Below are 23,954 nucleotides of genomic sequence, written 5' to 3'. Positions count from 1 at the left end.
CCCACTGACTATTTTACAGTTGGTAGTATATATATGTCTGTACTACTCTCCCGCTTCTTCTCAGTTTCCCCTTCACCCCCCGCCCCCTCCCATACCTCGAGTTCTCCAGTCCATTCCCTGTATCTGCTTCCCTGTTCTTGTCACTGAGTTCATCAGTACCATTTTTAGATTCCGTATATGTGAGTTAGCATACAATATTTGTCTTTCTCTTTCTGACTTACTTCACTCTGTATGACAGATTGTAGTTCTATCCACCTCATGACATATAGCTCCATCTCATCCCTTTTTATAGCTGAGTAATATTCCATTGTGTATATATGCCACATTTCTTTTTCTGTGCAAAGGTGACTAGTTCAAGATGCGATGAGGTTTTTCTTTCCTTATGTAGTAGTGTTATCCCGTCTTCATTTTGTAGACTCTCTTAATTTTTTTGGGGGGGATGGGGGCTGCATCATGTGGCTTGTGGGATCTTAGTTTTCCAGAGTCCTAACCACTAGACCACCAGGGAATTCCCTTAACATTTTTGTTTTGACTTCAACATGTTCATTTGAATGTTAGGCTATTGGTTGAAAGAATTTTTCTGTAACCTCTAAAAGCTGTAAGATTCTGCAGTGTGTATAGAGTTTAGAGTATGTACTTTGGAATAAGACTAGGAACCCCAATTCTGCCATTTATGAGCTGTATAATCTCGGACAGGTTACTTAATGTCTTGGTGCCTCAGTTTCCTTGTCTCTAAACTTGAAATGTCAATGCTACCCCCATTATAGGATTGTTATGAGGATTGATGAATTCATTGTATAAGACAAGCATTTTTGTACAGTCCCTAGCACATAGCAAGCACACAATAAACCATTATGGTTTTTATTACTACAAATCTTTAAGGTGCGTGACTGCTATGTTTTGCAATATCTTTCCCTTTTTATTTATTTATTTTTTATTTCTAGACCTGATTTTTTTAATCTACTCATAGTTGAATATCTTCAGAAATTGTTGCTGTTTGTTTATGTTTTTTTTCACATGGAAAGACATGTATTTAGTTTATTAAGAATATAAATTATTTTCTCCACATACAGAAATTATTGACTTATCTTCTTAAAATTGGAACATTTCTTAAAAAAAAAAAACTTGGACAAATTACCCTCTGTATCACTTACCATGGTGAGGTGTTTTATCTCAAACAGTAGGTTACCTTTCCTCTAATGAGGGGGGATTTGAGGCTTGTCAGATGAGTAACAGTGTGAGCTCAAAAGGTGTCAGTTGTTGGTTGAAGGTAACTGGTATACTTTTTAGAGTCTGTTGCAAGTAGAACCATTCAGGGTAGGGCCTTGGTGAGAGCTACAGTTCTTTAGACTTCAGTTTCATCATCTGTGGAGGAAGCCTGTTATCTGTCCGCTGCTTTGGTTCCTGTGTGAGTTTAAGAAGAGAGCATATGTGATATCCATAGCATGGTGCTTAGCATGTCTAAAGCACTTAATATTCTGAGGCAGTAACTAGAGAAAGATAGACTTTTATTTGAAAAGATCTCATTATCTTTTGTCATCTAATATTTAATCTGAATATAATGTTCTTCACAAGTTCTCTGGTAATACCAGAATTAAAACTGGTTCTCATGTGTTGCTTTGATGTATTTTCAGAATATGTAGGAAATTTGGCAGGAGGGATATTATAGACTACATATAGGATTATAGTGGTAAGATCACCCTTTGTTATCTACCAACAGTAAAAACAGTACTTCTACTAATACTGCCTTGTATTTTATAATTCTTTATAATTTACAAAGATTTTTAATCTATCATCTCCCAATAAGTTATCTAGGTAGTATTGGAAGGTCAGATGTTAATAGATGAGTCCCTAGGTTCTGAGAGGTGAAACGTCTTGTCCAAGCTTTCCTGTGTAGTGACCAGAATGCAGCCCCTCTCCCCGCTTTTTTTTCCATACAGGACTCTTACACTGTGCTTGGTGTGCTCAGGTGTAACTCTAGGTATCATACATCTCATCAGTTAAGACTGCATCTGTCCCTAGGTCCTTAGTCTTTCTTCAGTGGCACAATTGAAGCCTTTCTCTCCCGACCACTCATGCTTTCTTGATTTTCCGAGGCGAACAGATTTCTTATAGGAATACAACCCTATAGAGTTTTTTACTTCTCAGACTTTTTCAGGTAAAATGGACATTCTAAAGATTAACAGCATTCTGTACAGAGGCTAGAGTGTTACTTTCACTGTCACCCCTACCCGGGAAGAGAATCTCCCTAACCCCCCAGCTCCATGGTACCGTCTCCCACTCACACCTCCCACCATCCCAGTGCCTGCTGCAGAGAGGCGCTATCCTGACTTAGCGCAGCAGATTTTTTCCTGTTTTTGACCTTATTATAAAGAGAATTGTGCCGTGCTCTTTTGTGTGTCTCTTTTGTTCAGTTTTGTCTTCATGAGATCCCTCCATGCCAGCACGTTGATGCTTGGAGGGGAATTTAGAGTTGGGTTGAGGCTCCCCATTCTGCCCTTGCTAGCGAGGGAGGTGGTGGAAGGGCAGTGTTTCGTCTGCGGTGTTTGGCTAGACGAGAGCAGTTATTTTTTGTCTTACTAGGTTGCCCCTTTTTATCCTTTGGGTAAAGAGAGCACGCTCTTCTTGCGGCTTTTTTTGGTTTGTGTCCGTTGGTGGTCTTGGATTGCCAACGCCTCTAGCTGCTAGTCTGGGACAGGTGGGGCTGAAACAAAACTCAGGGCACTCACCGCCATGACACTCTTCATTTTGGGGTCCCCAGCCAATCTCCCTTCTTTTCTCCACTTTTCAGAGCCTTTTATGCTTGTTTTTCATATAATGACCAGGGTTTTTAGCTATATTTAGTGGGGCATTAGGGAAAAGCATATCTATTCCATCTTTCTGGAAGTGAAAGTCTGTTTTACTTTTGATATTTATTTTATAAACTCTTGCAATCATTAGGAAAAATAAGATATTTTATGCATATATGGTCAGTTAATAATGAATGTATTCACCAAAATGAGGACCTTTCGCAGAAATTAATTTTGGGTAAAATATAGTCTTATGTAATTCTTTTTATAGGAGGTACAAGTGGAGGGATTTTTAACCCTGTGTAAATTTAAATTCCTATGTTTATTGTAGAATCTTTTAGCTGAGAAAGTAGAACAGCTGATGGAATGGAGTTCCAGGCGTTCAATCTTCCGAATGAATGGTGACAAATTCCGAAAATTTATAAAGACACCACCTCGAAACTATTCTATGATTGTTATGTTCACTGCTCTTCAACCTCAGCGTCAGTGTTCTGTGTGCAGGTAATGTATGTTTTTAAAAAATTAAAAACTATTATTGTATGATTATATGTTTACAATAGTTAAGATAAATGTGTATAATCAAATTAAACATTTGTTCAGTGTTGTAGTCAACTATAATTATGTGCATATAAACATAAGTTCAAAGTCTGTTTTCTAGGGAATGACTTTGATAGGCTAATACTTTTATATTATGTAGAATATTTACTAGACCAGTCCACATGTAATTATAAAACAAATTTTTTATCTTTATGTCCTGTATAAAGGTACATATGTTATAGAATTTAGTGTGAATATTGCCTTGTAGGTCACCTACTTATATCCTAGGTGCAATGAAGTAGCTCCGTTAAACATACTCTAGTTAAATAGTTTAATCAAGAGGACATACTCACTTAAGGAAGTTCATTTACTTTTCAATACTTCTAATGATGAGAAATTACTTCCTATGATATAGAAATAAGCAATTTGAAATGAATGAAATATATTTCAGTGGGAACGTAACAAAGGAAGTTTTGGAATTTTAAGTTAAACTTTTTAATTTTGAGATAATTGTAGTTTCACATGCAATTCTAAGACATAATACAGAGAAATCCTATATACCTTTTATTCAGTGACCCCTAATGCTAACATCTTGTAAAACTAGTACAATTTCTCAAACAGGATATTGGTATTGATACAGTCAAGATCCAGAACTGTTCCATCACAGTAAGAATCCCTCCTGTTGCCCTTTATAGCCACACCCACCCCATCTCCCCACCTCCTGAATTTCTTCTTCTTTTCTATAATTTCATCATGTCAAGACTATTATGTAAGTGGAATCATGCAGTGTATTTACCTTTTGGATTTGGCTTTTTTTTAACTTATCATAACTCCTTCAAGATCCATCCAAGTTGTTTTATTTATCAGTACTTCATTCTTTTTATTACTGAGTAATATCCTATGGTATGGATGTACTGCAGTTTGTTTAACCCTTCATCTGTTGAAAGACATCTGGGTTGTTTCCAGCTTTCGGCTATTACAAACACAACTGTGATGGACATTCTTCTATAGGTTTTGTGTGAAATTAAGTTCTCATTTCTCTGAGATAAATGGCCAGAGAGTGTGATGGCTGAGTTGCATGGTAGTTGCAGCTTTAGCTGATAAAGCTAAAGTTGTTTAGCTTTATCAGAAACTGCCAAATTGTTTTCCAGGTTGGCTGTATCATTTTACATCCCCACCAGCAGTGTGTAAAGGACCTAGTTTTTCCATATCTGCACCAGCGTCAGTGTTGTCAGTTTTATTTTAGCCATCCCATGGGTATGTAGTTTTATTTTGTATTTCCCTAATGTAATGGTGTTGAATATCTTTTTATTTGCTTTTTTGTCATCTGTGTATCACTTCTTTAGTGAAATATCTGTTCATGTCTTTTGCCTATTTCTAACTGAATTTTTTTTCACTGCATTTTGAGAGTTCTTATGTATGGTAGATACTAGTCCTTTGTCAGGTATATGGTTTTTAAATATTTTCTCCTAATCTATGGCTTGTCTTTTCATTCTCATAACAAGATCTTTTGCAGACTTTAATTTAATGAGTCCAATTTATCAGTTTCCCCTTTTATAGATCTTACTTTTGTTGTCAAGTTGAACTCTTTGCCTAGCCCTCAATCACAAACTTTTTCTCTAATGTGTTTTTCTAAAAGTTTTATAATTTTATGGTTTACATTTTGATCTAATCTTTGGGAGAACGCATCCAGTCTTTCATCACTAAGTATGATATTAGTTGTGAGATATTTATAGATGTACTTTATCAGGTTGAGGAAGTTCTTTTCTGCTTTACTGAGAGCTTTTGTCATGAATGGGTGTTGGGTTTTGTCAGATTTGGGGGAGTCAATTGATAGGATTTTTCTTCTTTAGGTTGTTGATGAGGTAGATTATATTGATTTTTCAATTGCTGAATCAGCTTTGCATTTTCTAATAAATCCCACTTGACTGTGTTCTGTTCTTTTTATGTATTGCTGAATTCTATTTGCTAGTATTTTGTTGAAGAATTTTAGATCTAAGTTCATGTCAGATATTGATCTATATTTTTCATTATGTATACTGTCTGTCTAGTTTTGGTATCACTCTAATACTGACCTCATAAAATGTACTGAGAAATGTTACCTCCTCATTTATTTTCTGGAAGTGATTTGTGAAATTACACAGTTTTCGAAATTGTGTTCATTCTTCTTTAAATGTTTGGTAGAATTCTCCAGTGAAATCTTTACCTGGAAATTTTAAATTACATATGCCATTTCCTCAGTTGTTGTGGGCAATTCAGGTTGCCTATTTCTTCTTGGCTGAACACTTTTTGTTTTCAAGAGCAAACACTTTTTATGTGGTGGCTCCACAGACTCTTCACGTTGTATATTCCTCCGTACACTATATTTAGATTTCTAAACCGTTTTGAACTTTAGTGGAAACCATAATTATTAGGAACATGGGCCAATGAAAAAAAGTAAACCAGTTTCTCTCAGGCTAGCTTGCAGAAAGGGAATTTCGGTGTTCTGGAATTTTCATGAAAGATTTTATCACGAGCTAATAATGAGTGTATGTTGGGACATAGCTCAAAGCAGGTAGAAAAGATGAAGAGCAAGATATTATGAAAAACACCATTTCAGGGGATTCTGAGTCCCCTGCCTATTAATTTGAGGACCAGTACTTAAGTGGACATTAACATTTGTTAGAATTGAGCTAGCACTTAAGGACAGGGTATGTTTATGTTTATCTAAGGGATGCTAAAAAGCCCTGTTGAGGCAAAAACACCATCTTCGTTGGCCTTTGGTGTAACAATTCAGATTCCACAAAAATGTAAACTATACTCTGGCATCCTACAATGCCGTGAGTACTTTAGGGAGATCATTTCTTTGCTTCTAAAAATGGAATATATTGATTTCCTATATTCACCACTATTATGAAGAAATCTATTTAATTGATTATTATAGTTTTGTAACTGTAATCTAGAAAGACTTTATTATCCAAGTATTTATTTCACAGTTACATATAATTGTGTGTATTTGGATAACATAAACCACAACATACTGTTAAATGGTATATTCTTTAGGTAACAGTTTAGTTAATGCATTATGTTGTTAAATGGTTAAATATGGACCCTCAATTTTTTAATGATGCTTAGCTCAAAATAACCTTTATTTACTTGTTTATTACAGCCTATTTTGTAGACTTTAAAATTTTAGAGTGGTTTTAGATTTACAACAGAGAAAGATTGAAGTTATTAGAAAAAGTTAATTCATGGATCAAGATGATGGTGAAGTTGTTAGAGAAGAAAGAAAGGGCAAGTGAAGGTTTAGAGGCAAGTAAAAAGTATAGAGCAGATACATGGTTTCCATATCCAGATATTCTGATTTAATTGTGGGGTTTTTTTGGTGGGGGGGGTTGGGGGTGGGGGTCAACACACTGACATTTTAAAAACATGCTCTAGGTAATCCTAGTGTGCAGCCAGTGTAGAGATAGGGAAGCGGAGAAGCAGGCTCATGATTCATAGCTTTTGAAAAATTACTTTCATTGAGTAACAGCGGGAGTGGGAAGGCTTAGCTAATTGGATGACCATACAGCATTGACAAATATCCTTTATGAAACTAGAATACTCAGATTTTTGGTGAAGAATCTCTAGAATTAAGTGATTTTCTTCCCTAATACTCAGCAATTTAGGAGCAAGAACACCCTCCGTAGGGATTAAGCTGTTTGCTTTATTCTATGAAGTGGATTAGGGAAATATTCTGAGAATGCTAGTCAGTATTTGAAAGGTATAACTGTGGCTTAAAAGTTGGATGGGGGCTCAGAGAAGCCAGGGGACAGTTGATAAAGTAGTTGTGATAGAATTAAGCTAGATTTTCATGAGTGAAGGAGAGGTTTGTGTCAAAGAAGGGTGGAGTTGAAAATTAGGAAGTTGTTGTAAAGGGTTTATTTAATAAATAAGTAAATTGCTGAAGTATAATGTAGATAATTGATTAATAGAGAAGCTTTAGGAACGATAAGGTTGGGATCATACCTAGATTATAAACGTGTGTTGAAATAACTCAGGATTTTAATGGAACTGGAGAGCAAAAATATTAAGTGAGCTGAAAGAGGGATGCCTTGGAGTTTGTTGGATGAGGATGATAGATTTACATTGTAGAATAATATAAATTTAAAAGGAGGATCTGTTAAGTAACTGTGGTTAAAAAGTGGTCTGAGGTCTATCACTGAGCCAAGAGAGTACTAACTGTGACCATATGGGCAGAGCGAACGAAGGAGATCTTAAAGGGGACAACTAAGATGAAAAGGTGAGAGGAGTTTCAAGAAAAATTTTCAAGAAAAAGTATTCAAATTATATTCTGTATTATAAATTAAGCCTCAAAGGGAGTTGTAGATTCATTGAGAAAGGCACCCTATCATCCACAATCATTTTTTCTTAAAAAATGTGCATTGAATTCTCCTGGGTCCTTCTGTGTCAGTGTTATTTGGGACCATTTCTATAGTACTGCTATACTTTTTAGATAATTCTGTAGAATCATTGAAATGTTCATAGCTATAATTTTAAAAGATTAGTGCTTTCCTTTGTGAGACTTATTCTGCTTTTTTTCTTTTCTTGAAGAAAAAGTGACATTTTCTTCTAGAGCTAACACACTTAGATTCTCCAGTTGCTTTTCTTTGCTGAAAGTGTGGTGAATGAGTTGTTGGCTTCTTTGTAAGCCCTCCTAGCAAATCATTCTGCTCTTCTTTCACACAGTCAGTTTATTCACAAATCTTACAATTCAATTCTCACCTTCCTCAGTGCTAACATCAAACTCCTTGGCCAAATAAAGCTGTTAATTAAGACTACTCAGTACAATTCTCACCTCCCGTAAGTGTTAACTCCAAACTTCCTTTATCAAATTGTACTATAAGGAATATTCCCCATAATTGCTAAATCTTTTAGATGTGTTCTACCACAGAGTTACTCATCTCTTCCAGAATTCACTAAAAACTCTAAGAACAAAATGTCCCCTTTAAGGTTATTACTATGATTCAATAGATGTAAGAAAAAACATCCAGGTGAAGGAAAATCAAGCACTACATGTAGAATCAAGCAAGGTACACAGATAATCAAATGTTGGTAATGTATTGGAAATTAATATATTGTTGGACTTCAAGTAAATGAAAAAATAATCAGTAATTACAAAGGTATTTATTTTAAAGCTGAGGGAGAAAAAATTATTACATTTATATATTAGATATTAACTGGCTAACATCTTTGCTTTAAGTAAATAAAATTATTGTTTACTATGTGTAAACTATTTGGGCAATTCTGTGTTAAGTCATTTGTATATGTAATATCTCATCATTCTCACTACTCCAAAAGGTAGGACTGCAAAAAATCCATTTTTTAGATGAAAACATTAAAGCTGAGAGGTTATATAATTTATCCAAAGTTACAGAGCTAATACCTGTCAGAGTTGGGATATGTGACTCCAGAGCTAGTACGTTTAATGCTTTCCTTAAGTGTACGTATTCATCATTGCTTTTACCCTGCGAACCTTAATTTGCATTTTCCTTTTGCATTCCCAACTAAGATTATTAATCTTTTGGGGCAGGGATCCATCAGCCAGCATTTCTTAAACTCATTAGATCATGAAAAGCTTTTATTCAGATTAGCATCTCATAACATGGGCTGGCAAGTTGGAGATAGCTGGCCAGGACCATGTGGAAGAGCTCATCAGTCTTTTGTTTAATTACAGTGAAGTCACATCTCTTAGGAGAGTCAATTCTAAAGTGAGCACATAAGGTGAGAAGCGTATATAGGTTAAATTACCCTTGTGCGTCACTTACTGCACTTGTAAGTGCTTTCTGAATGTTTTTGGGATTACAACCCTTATTATTTCCTCTAGTCCTTGGATAATATTTCTCCATGGTCTTAATTCTTAAGTTTTTCTAGTATGTCTGGCTGCCTGGACAAAGTATTTCACTTCTTTGTCAAAGACTGGCAAACTCTCATGCCATTCACACATTCTTTGCCTGGCTTGGCTAATACGTGAGGACTGTTCCAGACTTGATTGAATCCACAACCAGTTTAATATAAATGATGTTCTAGGGTTATTGCTGAGCTCTGTCTAGTTTAATTTCTTTTATGTCGAAGGCATACGATATAAATTCAGTGTATTCAGTTTCTTCCTAGGTGTCTCTTCCTCACACTGGATAATCCCAACTCTTTTACAATGAATAAATGGATGTTTTCAATGAACTTTCATTATTTATGTGACATTGTAGCATTCTCTGAGCTCTGTTTTCTATATTATTTGTGTATAAAGTCCAGCTTTAATCACTCATCTTTTAATTTCAAACCTACAGAAAATTGAAACAGTAGTACAAAGGTACCAATCTACCCTTTACTAAGATTTCACTAATTTTAACATTTTGTCACATTTGATTTTGCTCATCGACTTGAAGAGAGACACACAGAGTTGTGAGTTTATTCAGGATCTTATGGGGACTACAGCCTGGGAGACAGCCACTCTGTTAGTCCTAAGGAACTGCTCTGAAGTGGGGGTGGGAGGGGGAGCCAGTTTACATATATGTTTTTTTTGGCTGGGAAATACATGCAGTCAGGCACACATCTTGGTAAAAGATCACTGCTAGTTCCAAAAAAACAGATATTTCAAGTTAATAATTTAGTGCTTCTCTGTGTCTGGAAAGATGCGGGAATCTGGGGTCATTGAAATTCTTCCTGAGATATGCGTCTAACTATCTAAGGGCCTGTTTATCCAAAGCACAGGGTGCCTCACCCTGTTTTTCATCATGAATTCCTCTTGGTGTACTGTCTGTGGGTGACTGCAGTGTTTGCGACCTAACCCTTGTAGGGTTCTTTTAAGTTTAAGTAAAAAATGAGTTACATACCAGCAAATGTACTTATAAGTTATAGACATCATGAAATATCACTGCTAAATATTTCAGTTTGCATATTTTAAGAATAAGACATTCTTACATAATCAGAATACCATTATTACTTTTAAGTGAATTGACATTAATTCAATGATATAATCTGCCTCTTTTTAAAGTACTATAGCGATTGTGTACTTTTTTTATTTTTTTCCTTTGAGAGTGTCAGGTTTTTTTTTGTTTTTTTTGTTTTTGGAAACTATTGAGATACAGTTAACATACAATAAACTGCATATATTTAGAGTGTACAATTTGGTATCCCAATCTCCCAGTTCATTCCTCCCCAACCCTCCCCGATTTCCCCACTTGGTGTCCATATGTTTGTTCTCTACATCTGTGTCTCTATTTCCGCCTTGCAAACTGGTTGATTTGTACCATTTTTCTATAGTCCACATATATATGTTAATATACGGTATTTGTTTTTCTCTTTCTGACTCACTTCACTCTGTATGACAGTCTCCAAGTCCATCCATGTCTCTAGAAATGTCCCAGTTTCTTTGCTTTTTACAGCTGAGTAATATTCCATTGTATATATGTACCACATCTTCTTTATCCATTCATCTGTTGATGGACATTTAGGTTGCTTCCATGTCCTGGCTGTTGTAAATAGTGCTGCAGTGAACATTGGAGTGCATGTGTCTTTGAATTATGGTGTTCTCTGGGTATATGCCCAGGAGTGGGATTGCTGGGTCATATGGTAGTTTTATTTTTAGTTTGCAAGGAACCTGCATTACTGTTCTCCATAGTGGCTGTATCAATTTACATTCCCACCCACAGTGCAAGAGCGTTCCCTTTTCTCCACATCCTCTCCAGCATTTACTGTTTGCAGATTTTCTGATGATTCCCATTCTAACCGGTGTGAGGTGATACCTTACTGTAGTTTTGATTTGCATTTCTCTAATAATTCGTGATGTTGAGCAGCTTTTCATGTGCCTCTTGGCCATCTGTATGTCTCCTTTGGAGAAATGCCTATGTAGGTCTTCTGCCCATTTTTTGATTGGGTTGCTTGTTTTTTTGATATTGAGCTGCATGAACTGTTTATGTATTTTGGAGATTAGTCCTTTGTTGATTCATTTGCAAATATTTTCTCCCATTCTAAGGGTTGTCTTTTTGTCTTGCTTATAGTTTCCTTTGCTGTGCAGAAGCTTTGAAGTTTCATTAGGTCCCACTTTTTTATTTTTGTTTTTATTTCCATTACTCTAGGGGGTGGGTCAAAAAAGATCTTGCTGTTATTTACGTCAGAGAGTGTTCTTCCTATGTTTTCCTCCAGGAGTTTATAGTGACTGGCCTTACATTTAGGTCTCTAATCCTTTTTGAGTTTATTTTTGTGTATGGTGTTAGGGAGTGTTCTAATCTCATTCTTTTACATGTAGCTGTCCAGTTTTCCCAGCACCACTTATTGAAGAGGCTGTCTTCTCTCCAATGTATATCCTTGCCTCCTTTGTCATAGATTAGTTGACCATAGTTTATCTCTGGGCTTTCTGTCCTGTTCCATTGATTTATATTTCTGTTTTTGTGCCAGTCCCATACTGTCTTGATCACTGTAGCCTTGTAGTATAGCCTGAAGTCAGGAAGCCTGATTCCACCAACTCCATCTTTCCTTCTCAAGATTGCTTTGGCTATTCGGGGTCTTTTGTGTTTCCATACAAATCATAAAATGTCTTGTTCTAGTTCTGTGAAAAATGCCGTTGGTAATTTGATAGGGATTGCATTGAATCCGTAAATTGCTTTGGGTAGTATAGTCATTTTCACAATGTTGATTCTTCCAATCCAAGAACATGATATGTCCCTCTATCTGTTTGTGTTGTCTTTGATTTCTTTCATTAGTGTCTTATAGTTTTCTGGGTACAGGTCTTTTACCTCCTTGGTTAGGTTTATTCCTAGGTATTTTATTCTTTTTGTTGCAATGGTGAATGGGATTGTTTCCTTAATTTCTCTTTCTGACCTTTCATTGTTAGTGTATAGAAATGCAAGAGATTTCTGTGTGTTAATTTTGTATCCTGCAACTTTACCGAATTCACTGATTAGCTCAAGTAGTTTTCTGGTGGCATCTTTAGGATTTTCTATGTATAATATCATGTCATCTGCAAAACAGTGACAGTTTTACTTCTTTTCCAATTTGGATTCCTTTTATTGTGTACTTCTTTTTGCATCATATCAGGCACATAATGTTAGTTCTTTCAAATACCAGTGATGAAATCAATCACTTGATCAAGGTGGTGATCACCACATCTTTCTGTTGTACAAGTATATCTTTCCCTTGTGATAAGTGTTTGGGGGAGCTGAGTGGGTTAAGAGGGAGCATATTTTGAGATAATGTGACTATCCTGTTTCTTGGTACTTTTTTACCCAGCAGTTGTAACATCCATTGATAATCTCTGCCTGAATTTGATAATACATTGATGATTGTGAAGGGGTGATTTTTAAACGTTCTGTCATTGCTTCTACATTAATTAGTTGGTATTCTTCTATAAAGGAGAGCTTTTTCTTCCTCCATTTGCCCTTTTGAGTATCTCAACTCAAAGATTCTTGTTTTATTCACTAATCCGTTTCTGTGATTATTCTTCTTCAGTGTTCAAGGTGCCCTAAATTTGACCAGTGGAAACCAACTCCTGTGTTGTTACATGCCTCTGTTAGTCTTTGCTTTCTGGCTTAACAAAATATTCTAAGCCTACTTTATACTTTCCCTGTTATGGAACTGCAAGAAGCATTTTTTTCAAGGAGCCCTTTGTCTTTTTGGTAGGAAATGATATTTAGAAAGCAAGAACTGGGCAAGTTATGTTCTTTACTGCTGGGACAGTATCTTTGCTTTCGGCCTTTTTTAGTAGGTAGAGCGAGGATGTGTGTATATGTATACACACACACACATAAATTATGACTTCAACTGGATATCTCCTGTTCCAAGCTAACACTGTTGGGTTTTTCCTCATTTTTTCCCCATTCCATAGTTTTATCTCCTTTCTCCAAAATGAAAACCTGGATCCCAGCAACTAACACTGTTGGGTTTTTCCTCATTTTTTCCCCATTCCATAGTTTTATCTCCTTTCTCCAAAATGAAAACCTGGATCCCAGCAATAGTGATGTATTGGGTTGGCCAAAAAGTTCATTCAGTTTTTTTCCATCAGATCTTACAGAAAAACCAGAATGAACCATTTGGCCAACTTAATATTTGCTCATTTGCTCTCTTTCAGTGCATATAAAATAGTTTTAGAATTACAACACCAGTATGATCTCTGAAAACAAATTATGAACTAAAGTTCCTAATTTCTACACAGTTCCAGTCTTCTTTTAGCCACGTTATGTGTCAGTTAGCATACAACCTTCAAGCTTTTTTGTGTGTTAGTGTTACCATTTTTCATAACAAAAATTCTGCTGACTCATAGACTAAGTTGCAGCTATGCATGTTGCATATAGTTTAATATCGCTTATGTTCCCATACATTTTTGCTGTAAGATATGTGTTGGAATCACATGTTCATGTTAGAATTGTTTTCCAGGGAAAAAATAGATGCACAGAAAACATAGGTGTAATAAACACATCTTTCTCTTACAAGTAGTGAATTATTATACAGCCTATTACAAAGTGGTAGTAAACTGTTGATTCTTCAGCTCTTCAGGGGCATTGGGTCTATTTAAAATATTTCAGTATATTCAACAGGGTCTTGAATACGTATAGCACAACCAGAGAGAAATCAGTGTTGAAATCTTTGTGCAGGGTGGTGTTTACCAGTTTTTTCTCTTCAGGGTATCAGAACCGTAAGTAATAGGTGATTTCGCTCACACCATATCTCTGTATATCACTATCTATAGAGATTGATTAATTTGAGGTTTTATGAAGACGTGCTTTGGAATATCTATGCAATATATAGTTATATCTATATATAATTCATCATAATTATATAACTATAAAAGGAATACATTGGGATCTTGATATACATCTGTTACTTTATAGGAAGTTTGAGTAACATTAAAAAGAGAAACCATATTTAAAAATCCCTTCAAGGGCATAAAAGAAAAAAATTACATTAATTATGGGAGCTATAGTAAATATATACAACTAGAGATGAGTTAATAATCCTTTTTAGTTTTACATAACCCTTTTAAAAGGATTATAATATAAAATGTTACAGCATTTGGATTAAGTGATTTTTTTTTCTTGTTTCCGTAATAAAAAATTGAGACGATTTAATAGAAGAGCTTTACCAGAACTGTGCCCTGCAGTTACTGCTTCAGCCTCCCTGGATGCTTTGCTGCAACTTGACTGCCCTCTTCAGGTTGCATGTGAATAGCTTAGAAAAATTTACAGCATGCCCTCCATTCGTAAACTTATGTCGTTAATGTTCCTATGAACTATTAGAAGATACTGTTTTCGCTGACAGTGTTGGAAATGTGCTTATTTAAATGCTTGGAGCATTTGTTGTTTTCAACTTTGTTTCGGGTGGCAGTGAAGTTTGAAGGGTTCTAACAAGTACTAGTGATGCCTTTGCTCATTAGTCTAAGCTGACACAAACATATGCAAGAAGCCGGTGACTTTCTTTGTCGTTAGGCTTCTTCTATCCCCTGTTAAGCATGAAGAAGTTGGAATATGGAGGGATAAGAGATAATGGAGTTAAGTTTAGAGAACAGGGTTTATGTTACTGGGGTACATTCCTTCTAACGGGTATTTTATACTCTAGGTATTATCAGTATTGAAATGTGTATTTCTCAGGCTTATTGAATTATTTTTAGCAACAAACAGATCTCGTCTCTAGTCCTATTGCTACTAAATTATATTCAATAGAAGAAAGCCCCCATTTACCTCGTCAGTAGTAAATTTTCTCTAAGTAATGTATTTGTGTTGAGAAAATGTAATTTGCTTAGCTCGCCTGGAATTCTTTATTCCAGCAGATAGATTCCTAACTAGAAGCAAGATGTGTAGAAAACTTTGCTGGTTGCTTTGGTGCTCTGGATTCTAAACGAGAATATGTAAGAAATAGGTCATATCTTCATTGATATAGTATTTTAATAGCCTCATATGTTTTCCCAACTAGACCATTATGGCCATTCTAAGTGGTTTACAAACATTTATTTTCTCCTCTAGTATATTATGCACACTGTTGCCAGATACAGCTTTCTTAATTAGTATTTTGCATAATCCACTTCTTTCAAAACACGCATAGTAGTTCACTATTTGCAGAATAGAGTCAAGTTCTTATTTATCTTTGTGAGCTTCCAGTTCTCTTCTTTCCTTATTTTCTAATGTGAAACTTCTATTATTTGACTATGTAATGTACATTTCAGACTGGCTTTGTTTATACTGCTTCTGTTACCTTAATATTCTCTTCCTGTCCTTTCTTATTATAATTTTAGTCCTTCCATTCTTTTCTGAATAGTTCTACATTCATACTTTGTTCAGCTGTTCCAATCCACTGTGATCCCATTCTCTTCCATATGCTGCATAGCATCTACAATCTGCATTCTTTTCTCAATATATGTATCTTACTTTTGTGTTAGTGTATGTCTATTCTATTCTCTAACAAGCTTCTTGAGGGTGGAAATTGTGAGGTATACTTCTTTATTATTGCAGCACATATTAAAACGCTGAATAAGTATCATCAGTGATTAAGATCTAGATTTTATATTGCATATGAAACTGATGTTAGGAACATGACGTTAGGAGATGATTTAGTCATTATAATCTTTCAAATCATGACCACTGTTACTTTGACAAATAGCACATATTTGTGATGGTACCAAGACTTAAAGGTATTTCTTTTTTTCTTCCTAAGACCACCAGCACAGGGAAGCAAACTGGCCTTAAAAGAGACATTAACCTGTGACATAAAACTAAGTGGGCTTTTAGTCAGACTCTCCAGAATTCAAAATCTCTGATTTAGTGTTATAATTAGTATTTAGTTTTAGGGTGTATATAATATATTGACTCTTTAGAAAATCAAACCTTTATTAAATGCCTATTCTGGACTAGGTTGTAGCCACCAAACAATCAGTGCATAAACATAGTGTGTATAAGGAAAACAGAATATACATAAAATAAATAGCACTGCACAGTAGTTGAGAATTTCCATTTCAGACAACTGCCTGAAGTACTGTAGAGATTTGAAATGGCTTCTGAAGGAGGGGCATTTCTGAGCAAGCTTTGAAAGAAGGGAGGACATTTTAAGCAGAGGCTTTAATGCTTTAAAGCTTAAAGAATGAACACAGGGTGTCACAAAACAGAGACCCTTTGAGTGTGTGGTATGTTCATGTGGACATAGACTGTAGATGTAAATTGCAGCCAGGGGATGGGGGACCTTGTCTTCTACCTGTGGTCCTCACTGTGTAGGCAGTGGGGACCTGTTTAGGACTTCGGAACGGAGGATAGAACCCACTTAAACTGAGAAAGTGGACGATGTGGAAAACAGAGTTTGCAGGCAAAATGAATTCATCCTCTTTGACTCCTCAATACTACTTATCACATTTTCTTGTTTTATTTTTTTCAGAGTGTTTCTAATTACTGGAGATTTTTGTATATATATTGTATGAGGCGTCTTTTTCTCACTAGAGTACATCCTCCTTGAGGTCAGGGCCCTTGAACTTATTATTCAGTCCTTCATTACCTGACACATTGTTGGCACTAACATATTTTTGAGCAGTGAATTAATGAGTGAATCAATGTATACTTAGTAGATTCTAATAGGTCTGGGGTAGGTTATATAACATTATGAGGGAAAGAAGTCCATGATTATTCCACTGTTATATCATTCCATAAGACACTATACACAGATGTTGAATACTAAAATTTGTTTTCTTCCTCTGTATTTTTCAAAATGAAGCATTTTCATTTCTTAGAATATCATCATCACATGAATGCCAGTTTCTGTGGATTTGCCGTTTCCCTAAATTTCTTTTTAAAAATTAAAATGTTTTTTGTGTAAAATGTTCTTCTGTGTAAAAACAAACTTTTCTTAATTTTAATGCCATCCTTTTAATGAGTTTTTTAAGGGAGCACTTGTCTCTGAAGGTTTATTAGGATGCAGAGATGTTCAGATCTGCTTAATCATCAGGGCCAAATCACTGCGTGACGTTACATTTTTTTCTTTGAAAATCAATGAGGAATAATTACCTGTAATATTATATTCCATATGACAAAAATCAAATCAGATTTTAGGGCTCAGATTGGTCCTAACTCTGTATTTAGGATTGCAAGAGGAGCCCTGAGGCACTGTTTCACATAGTTGAGGGAGGGTATAAACTGCGTAATCCATGTGTACTCCTCCAGGAAGCAGAGAGCATGTTCCCATTTTTATCACAGCTTCATTTCGCCAGCATCTTAAATTCTTTCCCGCTCTGGCCCTGGTGCTTGCTCGTCCTGCTCCCTGAAATGTTGATTGTCGAGCTGTCTTCAGCGATGCCTTTTTCTCATCCTTGGGACGTGAGCATTAGTGCAGCTTCATCTGAGAAGCCTTTTATGACCCTGTCATCTAAGTAGATCCTCCATGGTTTTCTGTAATACAATTGCATGTAATTTTTTTTCTCAGTCTATACCTTAGCTTTTAATGATTTTCTTTTGTTTATTTGGTTGTTTATTATATGTCTCCTCACTAAAATATCAACTCCATTGAGCAGAGACCTTGGAGATTGGCTCACTTCTTGCTATTAGGTGCTCAGGTTAAATCTTATTTAACCACCAAAGCTTTAAAAGTTTGTGACTATTTCATTGAACAGATTCAAAATAAATACAATATAGTTTTCTGCCTACTGAGCAGAAGGCAGTCTCGGGATGACCTTTGCAGTGATCAGTTTTTGTACTGTATTCTCATAAAACCTGCCCTTAAGGTCTTTATGCTAAATGACCTCAGATTATGGCCTTGTTCATATTTAGCCCTCTTACATAGATATATTTTAATCATAGCAATATTATGTGCTCCTTGTTAGTAAGAAAGGGCCTAGCATGTCCCTAGCCCTCTCACTCACTTATTTGCAGACTTAGCCAGAGGCAGTCACAGTGTGTTTTCTTCTTCTGCTGTTTTTTTTTCATGTCTCTGAATGGTAGTCTTATATATTTCATACAGTAGACTTGATCTTTACATTTCTGGCTCTAATAGGTGAGGATTTAACTCATCTGACCCCTTACAATTTTTATAGTTTTCTTTTTTTCTTTTATTATTGTAACAGTAAGTAGCATCCTTCTAGTTCTTGTTCATAAGTTGAAGTGGTAGCTCTTGATTGCCTCTGTTGAAGATTAGCAAGTACACTGTAACCATTATTACATCTGTGCTCTGTAGGTTAACTTACTGTTTCCACATAAATAGCATCAATTGCAAAGTCGTAGGTTTTTATTATGGTTCCTTTTCCACAGTGCTGTTATGACGCCTCCCCCACGCAAAAGAAAGTGTTCAAACTAATTAACTTTTCCATCACCTATTAGTCAAGGTTATGATACATTTTAATTTTCTTCTTATTTAGACTTTGCCTTTTATATTCATTTTGCTGTTGTCATTTTTCCTATTGTAGGACCAAATATGTCTTACAATAGTCTTGATATCTTCCAGCTTTTCCTAATTATAATGGTTGCTTAGAATCTGTTCTCTTCATCCTGAAGTCCAATTAAATTCCTATTCTGATTTGTATTTCATAGCTTCGTAGTTGGATCACAGCTTTCTTATACATCTTCTTCCTTTCCTACTGTACCATATTTCTAGTTGCCCCTTTTCCTTTCATATAGTTCTTCTGTCATGCTCTCGGGTTTTGTCATTTTTTCCACTCATAGTACCTTTCTATCAGTTATATCCTAAGGTAATTTCATATTACTTATGTTTCTTCAAATATGTTTATTTCAGACTTAATTGATTGTTTGGCTTGATATATTGATACAATTCTAGATCGAAAATAACATGCCCTCAAAACTCTGAAGGCGTTATTCTGTTATCTGCCAGCATCTAGAGCTGCTACTACTAACCAGTCCAATCCCAACCTCATTGTTTGCCCTTGTTGAGTACGTTTTTTCTCCTAAAAGTTTGTAGTATCTTCTTTTCATCCATAATGTTCTAAAATATTACATTCTGTTGGTCTTTTCTTATTCCTCTTATCCAGAACCTGGGAAGTGATTTTAATTTGAATACTTAGTCTCCTTTAATTGTATTATGTTTCCAGAAATACTTCCTTTGTCTCCTCTCTTTCTGGGGCTCCTTCTGTTTGAAAGTTGGCTTTATTGGATTATATGTCTAGGTACCTTTCTCCTTCTTCCCACCAGTATTGTCCACCTATGTCATTTTGTTCTGTGAATTTTATTTAACTCTTATTTTCTAATATTGGTGTTTAATTTGAGAAATCATATTTTCTGTTTTTAAGTGCTCGCTCTTTTACTTTCTTTGCTCTTTATTATAATTTTTTAATTTTTTTTGACTTTGAAAATATTTGAATAGTTACGCAGTTGAAACAGTTCTATCGAAGCTTTCTATAAATAGCTAACAATTAAGAAAATAATGTATGTAGAAAAGATGCTCTTTTTTATGTGGCATTGTTATTTTTTTGTGAATACTGTTGGGAAAAGCAGGCTGCCATGGGCTCTGATCATCCTGCATGCTCTTGCTGGGCAGGCCAAGAATGCAAGGGTTGTGTGTGCCGTGACAAGCCTTAAGGAGTGACATTATGTCTTTCATGGAACAAAGCATGGGGTTTGTTATCATGTGATATAAAAACAGTAAGTCCCCCAAATTCAGTATTGCTCTCCTGTAACACAGTGAACAGTGTGTGCAGGTATCCAGGAGGGGCCTTTTGTGCCAGCCCATGAACTTGGGGGCGTGGGGAACTGATGCAGACAAACATGAAGAATAAAGTCCTTTAGGTCTCTAACCCAGGAGGCACATGGCTTCTGCCAGCATCTGTGAAACAGTCACAGGCTAGCTGGCTAGCAAGATGAAATCTCAGACCCAGAATCTCTGCTGCTTCTAATCCAGCATTTTTCCTAGCTTCTTCCTGTACTGCAGTCTTCTTGGAGATTGTAGCTTCCTCCATCAGAACTTTTCCACTAGCCTTACGTTTTCCAGATATTTCTTGAAATCTCATCTGCTGCTGACTCCACTCCAAGTCTTTTTGTGATTGTGGGGTTTTACCTCTTTATATCTAGACTTCTTTTGGAAGAGAGACTCCCCAAATCTCCTGTGAATAGTCAACTATATGGAAGAAGCGCCCCCCGCCCCCCCACTCTTTTTAAAGTTTTAGCAGTCACTGTTGCTTCTTTTTCCATGACTGTGCCTACATCCTTCTGGCAACACTGTTTCTTTATTTCTACCCTATGCCTACACCTAAAAATAGAGCTTTCGTGTCTGGCATATCAATGAAATGTCCAATAGAAATGAATTCAAAATAGGAGTAAATATGCTCTTAGAGGAGGGCTTGTTTGTGGCCTTTGGTTTAGCTACTCAAATTTTTGCTTACTTTTAGATGTGAATGTAAATGCATTTTTAGATAGATGGAATATATAAAGGTGCAGTATAACTGTATTTACAGTTTTAAAACCTATATCCATGATTTTTATTTCTTTGTTAAAGTGAATTGCAAAATTCTTAAAACCTGCTCTATGCCTTTTACTAAAAATCATCAGAAGATTTAAGTTATATGTATAGGAGACGGCACAAAATGCTTTTATCCTCTAGAATAAGAGTTGTTGTGCTTCTCATTTAAAGGGTCAGGATGGACTTTTTGCCCACACACTTTCTATTAGAGCTATTCAACTTTGCCCTTAGATAGCATAATAGCAACCACAGGAATGAGTAAATGAAGCAGCGTGGCTGTATTGCAATAAACCTTTACTCATGATTGATAAAATTTGAATTGTATATAATTTTTGCATGTCATGGAATATTCTTTTTATTTTTTACATCCATTTAAAATATAAAATCTACTGTTTGCTTGCAGTCCATACTAAAACAGGCCAACTCTTGCCCTAGAATTACCTGTTTCATTAATAGCTTTGTTAATACTTGAATACTGAGAATGTTTCTATTCTGTCCCATTATCCTCATCAGGCAGGCTAACGAGGAATATCAGATACTGGCCAACTCCTGGCGCTATTCATCTGCATTCTGTAACAAACTCTTCTTCAGTATGGTGGACTATGATGAGGGAACAGACGTTTTTCAACAGGTAAAAGAGTTTTATTTTAATAACATATTTAATAGAGTTGGTTATGATTGATACATCTTTGCCAGATAAAAATACAATTCAGTGACTACAGTGAGTAGCTCTTAATTCTGTGATATGATTAAAATAATTACAGTTAGAGTCCTCTTTATCATTACACAGTGTTTGCCTTTAGTGAATAAACACATTTTAACTTCTCCATTTTAGAGGAAATATGTTTTTTCAGCATACAGTGGCAGTTTACATGCATTAGCCTTATTTTGATATTCAGTTGTATGTGGTTTGGGTGGTATTTAGCATAAATATGTGAAATTCTATATAAGATTCACTGTAAGTTTTACTTAACCTTTATGCTATTTTGGGGAGGTATAGGGCCTTGAAGGGGGTAATGAAGGTCTCAGGGTGGGACCCTAACCCAGTGGGATTCATGTCCTACTTCCAATAAAGATACGAATCCTATTGGAGTTTGTTGTGATGACATCATCATTGCCACCATGAGTCCTTACAGTCCAAGGCCTCTTCTAAGTGCTTCATGTATTTTCTTTCATTTAGCTTCACAACAATCCAAAGAGAATATATTGTTTTTATCTCTGTTTCACAGATGAGGAAGTTAAGGTATGGAGAGGTTGTATCACTTGTCCAAAGTTACAGTTAGTATATGGAGATGATAAAAGGAAATGGAGATAGAATTTGAGCTCAGCTGTCTGGCTTCTTGATCCTTGCTGTTACTCTGCAATTATTAATTTTCTGTATTTATCACTACTTGATCATGCCTTTCAAATGTAAAACTTAGTGCAGTACCCAGCATTGATTAATTTGGGCATCTTGGTCTATTTTATTTTTCTCACATGTGACACTTTGACACAATTCTTTACCAGGTCATGGAAAAGCATTTAGTTCTGTAAAGACTCAAGCTAATTGTAAATGATCCATTAGTGAGTGTTTCTGCTTACTTGCTTCCAGATTGATAATTCATTCTTTGCCAATTTCTAGTTGAATAAGATAAATTCTCTCTTTTTTGCCTTCAGTACCCTTTACCCTTGGTCTTTCCTATTAGTATTCTTCACCTTTTGGGCATGTTTCCTTTTGTTCATCTATTCAGGAAATATTATTGAATTGGTGAGAAAAACATACATATAGTTCTTCCCGATAAGGAGCTTACACACTAGGAAGCTAATATAAAAATAAAGAAAAACATATACATAAATGTGTAATTTCAAATAACCTTGTAAAGGTAAATTACAGTACTATAAGATCCAAATATTATTTCATGTAATTTATAGGTCTGTATAGACTCTCAGGAGACTTGCTTTAGAGATCATCAGATGGAAGTGCTGCTCAGTGTGTGTGTGAATCCTCTCTGCCGTCTTAGGAAAGAGTCACCCAGGTCCAATCCAATTACTAGAGCAGAGGCGTCAAACCGAGCATCTATCTGGGCCAGGCCTGGAAGCTAAATGAAGAAAGCCAGTTGCATGAGTTTAGTTTCATTATGGGATCTTTGTTTATGTACATACTTAGTATATTAAAAACATTAGTTCTTCACTGGAAGAATTAAATATGCCCTCCTATTTTTATTAAAATCTTTCTTGGTTTTTTTCTTTTTAAGTATTTAATGGAAACACTTAAATTTCACTTTTTTCCTAACTACTGTAAGGAATAAAATCAGCAGCGCGCTGTGCAGCTGACCGTTGGTTTCACTGGCGTGGTTGGGGCTACAGCGGACTGGACAGGACCAGCCTGACCCAGGGAGAGAGGTGCAGCTCAGCTCCCTCTCTGGTGGAGAATTGCAGGCCAGTGGAGCTAGATCTGTTTTTCAAGTAGAGATCCAAATAATGACTTTTTATTTTTATTTTTATTTTTTTTAAGAACTTTTATTGAGATACAGTTAACAGACAATAAACAGCATATATTTAGAGTGTACAATTTGGTATCCCAATCTCCCAATTCATTCCTGCCCAACCCTCCCACTTTCCCCGCTTGGTGTCCATGTGTTTGTTCTCTACATCTGTGTCTCTATTTCTGCCTTGCATTTCCTCTTTCATAGTTGTTAGCATTTGCCTTATGTATTGAGGTGCTCCTATATTGGGTGCATATATATTTATTATTGTTATCTCCTCTTCTTGGATGGATCCCTTGATCTTTATGTAATGTCCTTTCTTGTCTCTTGTAACATTTTTTATTTTAAAGTCTATTTTATCTGATATGAGTATTGCTACTCCAGCTTTCTTTTGATTTCCATTTGCATGGAATATCTTTTTCCATCCCCTCATTTTCAGTCTGTATGTGTGCCTAGGTCTGAAGTGGGTCTCTTGTCTGCCGAGACCAGCTCGGCGACTCGAGGTGAGTGACGGGTGCCGCAAGCTTGAAGAAGACACAGACACAGACTGAAGAGAAAAGTGGGACCGGGGGGCTCAAGACCTCTCGGATCAAGAGCCCTGCTGACTCATCCCAGGTTGCTTTTATTGAGTTCATGGGCTAACATTCTCAGGTTACACTCATAAACAATCAAAGGCCTCACATGACTGAGGCAATTATCTTTGTTTACTTCCTGGGTCTGAGTTGAGCAGGTGTGGATTTGAGCTGGGGGTGGAGAGCAAAACAGCCCTGGG

General features: G+C 35.9%; 1 protein-coding gene across 8 annotated transcripts in view; it reads left to right on the top strand.

Moving 5' to 3' along the window:
* Positions 1–23,954, top strand: part of TUSC3 (tumor suppressor candidate 3) — a 174,439-nt gene that overhangs the window by 52,985 nt on the left and 97,500 nt on the right. For all 8 annotated transcript variants that reach the window (XR_009047754.1, XR_009047752.1, XR_009047753.1 and 5 more), the window contains exons 2-3: positions 3,121–3,290; positions 21,231–21,348. Coding sequence is in view for 5 of the 8 variants with exons in the window: in XM_057697255.1 (XP_057553238.1) it covers positions 3,121–3,290; positions 21,231–21,348 (288 nt within the window). In the remaining 3 variants the exon portion in view is untranslated. The remainder of the gene's footprint in view (positions 1–3,120; positions 3,291–21,230; positions 21,349–23,954) is intronic.

This window comes from Hippopotamus amphibius, chromosome 10 (assembly GCF_030028045.1).
Source record: "Hippopotamus amphibius kiboko isolate mHipAmp2 chromosome 10, mHipAmp2.hap2, whole genome shotgun sequence".
NCBI classification, from domain to species: domain Eukaryota; kingdom Metazoa; phylum Chordata; class Mammalia; order Artiodactyla; family Hippopotamidae; genus Hippopotamus; species Hippopotamus amphibius.
Note: the sequence above shows the minus strand (reverse complement) of the source record. Positions and strands in the feature narration are given on the sequence as shown.